Below are 10,661 nucleotides of genomic sequence, written 5' to 3'. Positions count from 1 at the left end.
GTCTGAGGAGAGAGGAACTTGACTTGGGAAGCAAGTTCTCTCAGTGGAGCTCTGTAGGAGAGATTGGACACATCTTTAAAAATGAACTGATTTTTTAAAAAAATGTATGAAAATAGTATAATCCCCAAACTAGAAAATTATAGGAAAGAGGAAGAGAGGAAATAAGCACATAGTTCCCTGTCAAAGGTAACAAGTTCTTGTCATCAATTGGCTTTATTTTCTTCCCCTGGCCTCTTTTCTCTCTGTGCTCTGCTCTAGACACACATGTTGTGCCCTGTCCTTCAGGCATTCCGGGTGGGGAAAGTGGCCAATAGTAAAGCATTAAGAAGTCTAGGGGGAGGATACAGGTTATGAAATGGCTACTGTGGATCTCGGAGGATGGTCACCTCATTCAGCTTAGGAGTCAGGGAACGCTTTCTGGAAGGGTGATTCTTAAATTCAGCTCGAGGAGACAGGCCCTTAAGGTTTTGTGACACTTAGAGGGTTTAGCACACACCATAGCAAGAGAATGTGGCTTGTTCTGGTGATTGCACTTGGTTGGCAAGTACATAGAGGAGCATGTGAGGGGTGTAGTCTGGTAGGCAGAGGCCAGATTAGTAAAGGCCTTATGTGTCAGCCAAGGAGGTTTCATAACTTTACCCTGCAGACACAGAGCCATTGAAGGACGAAAGTCAGGGGAATGACATGGCAAGGTTTGTCATTAAGGAGGATCACTCTTTCAGGTAAGTCAAGGGTGGAGAAAAACTGGGGATAGTACGACCAATTAGAAAACTATTGTAGTCATCCTCCAGGCAGGAGGAAGTGATGAGAGAGGACCCAGTAGCAAAGATGACAGACGGAGGGAAAGAGTGAGCAGTTTTTGGTGAGAATAGAGGAAGTAAACTGGTTTCAGCTCCAAGAGACAGCCAAATGGGGCAAGAGGAGAATGGGAGGTTCAGGGGCCCAGCAGGGAAGTGGGGATGTTAAATGCCTCCCAGCAGTCAGTGGTAAGCTGAAAACTAGTCATTGGATTCAGTGACTAGGAGCCCTAGGTGGCTGAGCTGAAATTTAATCCTAGGCCTTCTGACACTGAATTCTCAGTTTATACAGACTGCGCCGTGGTAGTGCGGGAATCTCTGGTTACTACCGACCAGTAGCCTGGCTGCTTGTGAGTTGAGCTGACCTTGAAATCACTTCTGGGATTTAGCCCTGAAGCACGTGATTGTTCTTCTCAGTGCCATTGTTGGTTAGTTGTGAGCAGTTGTCTACACTATTGCAGCTATGTCCAGCAGGCCCAGCGCATGAACTAAATGGGGGATCTTTGCTTTTAGTCAAAGGGCTGACGGTTCAAGTTGTACTGAGTGGAAGGTGAAAGTAGCTGGGCGCTAAGGCCAGGCATTCCGACTCTGATTTAGCAAACCTTTGATTCAAAGTTTCCATTTCCTTGAGTCCAACCTTTTCCAAGGTATTAGGAAGCACCATTTGAACTGTCTTCTGATCACTTGGGAAATCACAGCACATGAGAAGGTCCCACGGGCCTGTGAATAGCAGAAATCACGTTTTAGTTAAAAACCAAGGGCAGTTCCACAACGGTGGCATTTTACTACAAATGATGTAACTGAAACTGAGTATATTCTTAATCACATTTAGATTCAGGGAATGTGGCTTCAGCTTTGTTCGAAAGGGACTGTCACGAATAATAACCATTAATCATTAAGGACTATAAAATCTCAACCAGAAGAATAGGAGGAAAAAGTGATAGTGTTATGTGCAAGAGTCTCATTTAGTCATACACAGTTTCCTGCAGTGTGCTTTTAATTTTTAGTAAATGCTTGTTTTCATTTGTGGAGATTCTGTGGCTGACCAACTAGTGGAACCACCCTGAGCTTTTACTAATAATTTTTAAAAACATATTTGCAGCAATTCGTTGTGCCTCTTGTTCATTCTCCTTCTGAGCAAAAGGAAGCATTTATTTTTGAAACTATTTTTAAAAGTGCATAAAATTATTGTAACTAAAAGAAAATATAATGAATATAAAAAATGAGTAAAAAATTTTTTCCATTCCATATTGAACCCAACAGGCACCCACTGATGGTGGTTTGTTGTGCAATATTTCAGGCCTTTTCCTAGAATGTATTTGGCTATTACTAGATCAAGAAAGTACAGTGACAATAGCCATAAAGATAAAAACAACTCAAATGTCCATCAACAGATGAATGAACAAAATGTAGAGTACACACATACACACACACACAAATGGAATATTACTGAGCCTTAAAAAGAAATGAAAGTCTGATACATGCTACAACATGGATGAACTGTGAAAACATTATGCTAAGTGAAGTAAGCCAGATGCAAAAGGATGAATACTGTATGGTTTCACTTATGTGAGGTGCCTGGAATACACAAATCCATAGAAACAGAAAATTGCGGTTACCAGGAGCTGGGAGTGAAAGGAATGGGGAATCACTGTTTAATGGGTATGGAGTTTCTGTTTGGAATGATGAAAAAGTTCTAGAAATGAGTAGTGATGATGATTGCACAATATTTTGAATGTACATAATACTGCTGAATTGTACACTTAAAGATGGTTAAAATGGTAAATTTTATGTATGTTTTACTACAATAAAAGAAAACCACAGTGACTATGAAATTTCTGTATCTACTCTAAACACTTAGAAGTTATATAAAATATGATACAAAATATTTTTAAAATGTGGTTGTATTTGACAGCTTGAAGTTTGTATCCATCACCCTGGGCTAAGTCATGCAATGATAACTAACAACCCCCAAATCTTAATTTTTTACTACTACAAGCCTCATGTTTTGCTCATGTTACTTGTCTTTCACAGGTTGGCAATGATTCGATGCTATTTCCTCTTCATTTCAGGATCCAGGATGAAGGCATGTTCATTGCCTGGGATGTTTCTCTTCTTGTGATAGAGGAAAAAGAGAAGATGGTGGACACACACAGACTCTCACAGCTTCTACTTGGTAGTGTCACACTTCATTTTAATTCACATTTTATTGACAAAGCTAGTCACATGACCCAGCCTGACATTACTGGGATGAGGAAACATAATCCTCCTATAGGGAGGGGCAGTGAGTATTTGGTAGCAATGATACAATTACTTTAGGGTTGAAACCAGAAATATGACATTTGTCTGTGGCCATGGAGGAAGGAAAGATAGCTATACATGTGAGGCCTCCCTGAGCTGATAAAGGGTCAGTAATCACACTATCTGGGTGGGGCAAGAGCCATGAGTCCTAATGGGAGGTCTGGCTCAGCCTCCTGCACCTGCTCAGGCTGGATCATAACACCAGAGGAACCACTTGACAGAAAGGGGCATAGGAGGACAAAATTCCCAAGATAATCTCTCAAATATAAATTAGAAAGCGCTTGCAGTCCAGCCTTATGGAAGAGAATCAACAAATTCAACAAGTGGGAGAAGTTATATCAGGAAGTAGAAATAATAGGCCAATCCAAAAGATTTTAAAATAAAAAGTATATTTAAAATGCTTAGCTATAACGGAGGGACTAGTATTGGTGGAGGACGATCTAGAGGCAACAAGACAAAAACAGTATATATGAAAAATATAGCCATTGAAATTAAAAACTACTTGGCTGGACAGATTCAAAGAGAGAATTATTAAATTGGAAGACAGAACTGAGGAAACCTCTTAGAGTACAGAACAGAAAGGCAATAGAGGGTAGACTGAGACGCTTCAGCTTATGTGAACTAGGGGTTCCAGAAGGAGAGGACAGAAAGTGTGCAAAAGAGGCAATATTTGAAGGCAGAATAGATGAGGATTTTCCAAGATTTAAGAAGGACTCATGTTATCAGATTGAAAACACTCAATGGTGAGGCAGATTACAAAAATAAATAAAGAAGAATGAAACAAAAGAAGGAGGAAGCAAACTACACTTGGAATACTGTGATTAAACCAAAAAAATGTTAGGAATAAAGAGAACCATCATAAAAGCTACCAGAGGGAAAAGACAGATTGTCTAGAAAGGAATGACAATCACAATAACAGTATGCTGCTGCTTAGCACAAATAGTTACTGAAAGACAATGAAATAACACCTTCAAAGTACTGAGGGAAAATGATTTGGATGTAGAATTCTATACCCAGCTAACTTATCAATAGTGTGTGTAAAATAGAGATATTTTAAGACATGAAAAGACTAAGAGAACTTACTACCAAGATGAAAAAATTTCCTTTTTAGACCCTTACTGGAAGGACAGCTAAAAACTATACTTCAGCAGGAATAAAAATGAATCCAAAAAGAAAGTGCATGATCCCAGAAGAAGAAAGAAGAGAAATTGTTAAACCATGTTGGCAAACTTTGACTGTAATAATTATTATTTTAGCAACAATTTTTTGTGTGTGTTTAAAAGCAAGCTAGCAATTCTTCACTAGAAGAATAGAAACCCAATATAGCTTCTTAATCAATAGAGGAATAAAAATGGAATAAAATTTTATCAGTTCAGTAGAAGGTGAGAGGAAGAGAGAAAAGCAAAGAATAAGTATAGTAAATAGAAAAAAAAAGATGGCAAATATACATCCAAATATATTAGTAATCAATTAACATAATGAGGTTAGATTCCTCTATTAAAAGATGAGATTCTTTTATTGGATTTTGAAAATTCCAGCTACATACTGTTTATAAAAAATATTTCTAAAAAAACTTGACATGGAAAGGTTAAATCTTAAGGGGTGGAAAATGATATTCCAGATTCCACTGGGAGAGAGAACTGAATAGCTGGGGTCAGGGATGGAAGAAAGACACCACTGGATAACTTTTTACATTTTGAACCATATGAATGTTTTGGCTTTTTTCAAAAAAAAAAAACAAAACACCCCAATTACTAGCCTAAAGAAAGTTGATGTAAAACAATGTAATTTTATATGTAAAATATAATAATAGTATCAGACCACAGGAATCAATATGCTCAAAAGTTATTTTATATGACCGAGAAATAATCTACCAATAAATTATAAGAACCATGTGCTTTACACCTCACAAAAGATCATTAAAATATTTAAAGCAAACCTAGTAGAATTTGACAAATTGATAATTATAATGGGAAGTTTTAACACAGCTGTCCAAAGAATTGATAGTCATCTTTGTGTTTACAAACACAAACAGAAGATGTAATGACAGAGGAAGATCTTATTATCCAGTTGTCTCACAAAGAATAAAATACTGAATCAGTCAGGGTTCCGTTTGGGAAACCAAAAACCACTCCCACATATTTCAAAGCACAAAGCAATACATGGAATTAGGTGCTTCCAAAATCATTGCCAGGGCTGGAGGTAATGTTAAGTAATCACAGATATAATTTTTAAAAATTGTGTATACTAGTTTCTGACAGATGGTATGTGCTATATGAGTCTTTATTAGATAAAATATGAAAGATATATAAAGTTGAGGAGTGTCACGGAATTAATGATTTCCAAGTCAAATCATCATAGCCATAATTCAGAGGTGAGGAAGCTGTCACTGCTGCTGCCACCACAATTTCCTCATGTCCTTACAGGTGGTGACTAGATACTGGAGTCCACGGAGTGTAAACACTCAATCCAACCTCACCTTCAGCCACCACAGCATCAACTGCAGGGTCTGCGACCCCTTTCCACCTTCCTGCTCTTGTGCGTATGTGTGTGATTGATCAAAGCTAAGTCATATGCAGAACTCTAGCTGTCACAGTCTGGGAAATGTGATTGTTTTTTGCCTTTCAGCCCCTGTAACTGAGAGGGGAACAGAATTTGGTAGGAATGAATGTCAAGTGCCAATTGACTATATCAAACACAAATACCTAAGAATCAGCCTAATAAGAAATGTCTAAGATCCTTACGAAGAAAACTTTTAAATACCACTGAAGGACACCATAGGAGACCTGAACAAATGAAAAACATTCTATATTTTTGGATCAGAAAGCTCAACATCACAAAGTTAATTTATGAAAGTGATGCAGGAGCAATAAAAATGCTAACTAACTCTTACTTAGAACTAGAAATGCTGATGTTGTGATTTATATGGAAATAAGAACAGTGTGGAAGGCTGACAAAGTAGATCAATGAATGAGAAATAGCCCTGTGAGATCTTAAAGCACACAAACTCAAAAAACAATGAAGTATTGATGAATGAATAAAGACAAAGTAACGAAACAGAATAAAAAATTTTAAAGGATTAAAATACATAAGAAAATATATATGTTAAAAGGACTATCTCAGATTAGTGGGGAAACAGATACATTATTCAATAAATTGCATTGAGACAATCAGGGAGCCATCTGGGGAAAAAAAAAAAAGAGGTTGAATCCCTACCACAAAGCATACACCAGAAAAGGTCCAAAGAGTTAAACATTAAAGATAAAAGTACAACATAAAACCATAAAAGTACTAGAAGGAAACATGGAATTCTTTCATGGCTATGAAATGAAGAAAGTCTTTCCAACTTTGACCACAAAGTTCTGCGTAGAAAATAAAACAAAACAAAAGAAGGGGCAGAGGAGAGCAGAAGGAAGCCACCGTAATAAGCTAATCAACGTCAAAAGACAAATGAGAAATTAAGAAAAATGCTGACAACAATACCCTACAAAATATACAAAATATCATTGAGAGCTGCAGATAAGAAAGTGCATTTACTAGGAAAAAAGGAAGATTGAAAGCATACTATTTAGGGTTCAGCTTAAGGCTAGAGAGCAAAAAGGCTGGAGACTGAACTCAAGGAATGCAGAAGGGATGAAAGAATAAAGATAAAAAGCACAGATGAAAACAGATGTTTCTGTTGATGAAACAGAAAACAAAAAAAGAGGCTCAAGAAAACTTTCAAAAGCAGGTTTTTTGAGAAGAAAAAAAGGCAGATACCTAGCAAACCAATTGAAAAAAAGAGGGGAGGCAGAGGTAAACAATTTTAGAATAACAGAGTGCACATAACCCCATATACAGTAGAGATTTTTTAAAATCATGAGGAGATGGATTAGATACAGTTGACTGGAGGTTGGCAGTTATTTCCACCTGCTTCCAGTGTGTCTTCCTGACTACAGAGGCTGGGAAGCTGAAAACAGAATTTCAGCCAGCTTTCCAGATGAGAATTAGGTTTTGTCAGTAGCTGCGCTTGTGTGAGATTTGGTCATCAAAAGAGAAGCAGTGGTCATGATCCCGCAGCTTTCAACTCACTGTTCTTTGGCTGCCAGACAAGGGTATGGAGACTTGGCATCCCGAATCCAACTTTGAAGCTGTTGGTAGATGGTGGCCGTCCGGGCAGAACTAGAGCCAGAGGGTTGGGAGGCAGTGTTAGAGCTGAATTCCTGATCCTGGATTGCAGCCAGTGCTGTGTGTTCCTGAATTCACTTGTCCCAAAGGCAGCCTCTGGCTCCCCACCTTCCTGGTGGTGCCATAGTTGGCATTTCCTCTGGATGGTCAGTTCTAGACTGTTCTGGGTTCCACCCAGAGCTCACTCCTCCAGCCCTTTTAACAATTTTTTAAGTACCCAGTTTGTTGTATTAAATCAGTGGTTCTTATTCCTTGTACTGAGACACGACTGATGAAAAGAGTACTATCAACAATTCTGGGATAGGAAATTTGAAAAATTGGGTGAATGGATAACTTCCCAGAAAATATAAATTACTAAATGGACCCAGGAAACAATGAAAACCTGAATAGACGATAACAATAAAACTGAATAGATAGTCAAATGCTGGCTCCTGTCCCACCTCATACAAAGGCTACTAGGTAGGCCTAAATGGTTATGTGAGCCAGGTTTGCAAGAGAAGGTAACCGTTATGCAAATTGTTCAAGAGAGAAGAAAAATAGGGGAAGTTTCTCGACTCATTTTGTGAATATTATGTATAACCTTAGTACCAAAACTGGATGAGAGGACAAGAAGAAAAAAAAGCCCAATCACAAGAACAAAAATGCTAAAATTCTAATTAAATTAGCACATTAAATCTGGTATTGTATTAAAAAAGTCCATCATGACCATGCAGGGTTTATTTCAGGTTATTAGAAAATATATTAAATTAATTTACTATATTACATTAACAGATCTTTTTCTTGGTGCCAATTTTAAATACAGTTTTATTTAAGACATTGCATTTTCCACTTACAATACAGTGCTCATAAAGTGCAATGCTATTTCCTCTCCCTATGCACATTGCACATACTCCATATTCAAGTATCAAGAATGTCTTGGTTTTTTTCCCCCAGTTTTACTGATAATGTATAATTGACATACGTCATTACAAGTTTCAGATGTACAGCATTAAGGTTTGATTTACATATATTGTGAAATGAATACCACAGTAACATCCGTCATCTCATATAAATAAAGCATTTAGTTAACATCTGTCATCTCATATAAATAAAGAGAAAAGGGGAAAAAATTTTTTCTCCTTGTAATGAAAGCATTTGGGGTTTACTGTCTTAATAGTTTTCCTATATATCTTATGGCAGTGGTAACTAGTCATGTTGTATATTACATCCTGAGTACTTATTTATCTTATAATTGAAAATTGGTACCTTTTGACCACCTTCCTCCAGTGCTTCCTCCCCTTACTCCCTGCCTTTGGTCTGATAACCACGAATCTGATCTGTTTTTCTATGAGGTTATTAAAAAAAAAAGATTCTGCATGTAAGTGAGATCTAGTATTTGTCTTTTGTCTGACATATTTCACTTAGTCTCATGCCCTCAGGATCCATCCATGTTGTCAGAATTGAAGAATGCCCAGTTATTTACTACAGCAGCTCAATTTTAAAGCTACCGTGGAATTTGCTACAAATCTGGGTCCTTCAATGTTTTGTGTGGAACGATGCAAATCTATGCTCAGGTTGCCTTAATCAACCTCTTCAACGGTGGGCTCAGAGAAGGCACCACGAGATGGAGTGACTCCACCACCAGGGAAGCCCCCAGGCATTCCTCCCAGACAGCTTGGTAATGATGGGGTTGCAGACTTTATCCACCTTTCTCTGCTGATGTTCAAATTCTTCCCTCTCTGCCGTCTGGTTCTTATTAAGCCAGTTGATGATTTCATTACAACAACTTGTCAAGAATATTATGTTTGTCCTCATCACTGATCTTGCCTTCAAGTTTTTCATCTTCAACAGTTGCTTTCATGTTTAATGCACAAGATTCAAGCAAATTCTTCGAAGAAACCTTGTCCCACTGCTTATCTTCAGCTTTGTACTTCTTAGCTTCCTGGACGATACGCTCGTTGTCTTCCTTATAGAGAAACACCATATTGTTTGAGTAGATTCAGAAAAGACATTTAGCAAGATTCAACACCCATTCATAACATTTCTTGGCAAACTGGGCATCAAAGGGACCTTCTTAACTTGATAAACCAAAAGCCCACAGCAAAGGTCATTCTCAGTGGTTAAACTTTAGAAGCAGTTTCACTGAACTCAGGAATGTGACAAGGACGCCTGTGGTTATTACTGGTATACAGCACTGGGCTAATGGTCCTATCACATGATGTTACCAGAGAACCAAGAAACCAGGAGAGCAGCAGAACTAATGAGGGTATTTGCAAGGTGGCTGGATTCAAGGTCAACATAAAAAAAAAAACAACAATAACATTTCTTTGCATGAAAAATAACCAATTAGAACATGTGTAAAAAAATAAGAGAGAGGGAGAGAGACATATTCATATTAGCAAGATAAATAAGATACTTAGACATGAAATGCAAACTCCTGTTTAAAAGCTATATAAATACATTTAAAGGACACATAAGAACTGAATAAATCATGTTTATGGAAGAGAAGACTCAGTAATCTCAAAATGGCAATTCTGCCCAAATTGATCTATAAATTCAATGAGACTCTAACAAAGATTCCTAATAGGTTTTTCCACACTTTTTAAATTGAAGTATAGTCGATGTGCAATATTATATAAAGTGTATAATATAGTGATTCACAATTTTTAAATGTTATACTCCATTTATAGTTATTATAAAATATTGGCTATATTCCCCATGTTGTACAGTATATCCTTGTAGCTTATTTATACATAATAGTTTGTACCTCATAATCACCTACTTTATATTGCCCCTCCCCACTTCCCTCTCCCCATTGGTAACCACTAATTTGTTCTCTATATCTGTGAGACTATTCTTTGTTATATTCACTAGTTTATTGTATTTTTCAGATTCCACATATAAATGAAATCATACAGTATCCTAATAGATTTTTTTTGACCCTTGGACAAATACTTCTTAAATTCATATAGAAGAGGAACAAAAGTGACAATCCAAACCCACCTCTGAAAAAGAACAATAAGGACCAGAAGTCAAGGCAATTTGTGTCTAGCATAATTACAGTGGTGGCCATCAATGCAGGAATAGACAAACAGACCAGAGAAACAAAACAGGTTGCCTGTAAACAGAGAGCTCAAGTACTATGAGATCTTGGTATATGGTACATGCGGTCTCACTAATTAGTGAGGAAAGGAGGATATTTGATGAGTGGTAGTAGGAAAATTTTTTTTTGTAAAAAGATATAAACAAATCCCTATCCCAGGCCACACGCAGAAAGCACATTACAGGTGAATTAAAGATCGGAGCATGAAAACAAAACTTTAAAACTATTAGAAAGTATTTCTTTCAAAAATACAAAAAAGGAGAAAAACAATACATTTAACATCAAAATATAAAACTTTCTTAATATAAAGGTCA

General features: G+C 37.2%; 1 protein-coding gene across 3 annotated transcripts in view; it reads left to right on the top strand.

Moving 5' to 3' along the window:
- Positions 1 to 8,812, top strand: part of KCNG3 (potassium voltage-gated channel modifier subfamily G member 3) — a 61,682-nt gene extending 52,870 nt beyond the window's left edge. For 2 of the 3 annotated variants that reach the window (XM_074378782.1, XM_074378781.1), the window contains exon 3: positions 2,870 to 8,812. In XM_074378782.1, the coding sequence (XP_074234883.1) occupies positions 2,870 to 2,871 (2 nt within the window). In that variant the 3' untranslated portion in view covers positions 2,872 to 8,812. The remainder of the gene's footprint in view (positions 1 to 2,869) is intronic. The other variant, XR_012511916.1, reaches the window with a different exon arrangement.
- Positions 8,813 to 10,661: the final 1,849 nt, after the last annotated feature.

Source organism: Camelus bactrianus, chromosome 15 (genome assembly GCF_048773025.1).
Source record: "Camelus bactrianus isolate YW-2024 breed Bactrian camel chromosome 15, ASM4877302v1, whole genome shotgun sequence".
NCBI lineage: Eukaryota > Metazoa > Chordata > Mammalia > Artiodactyla > Camelidae > Camelus > Camelus bactrianus.
This window is presented reverse-complemented; position numbering and strand designations above follow the sequence as displayed.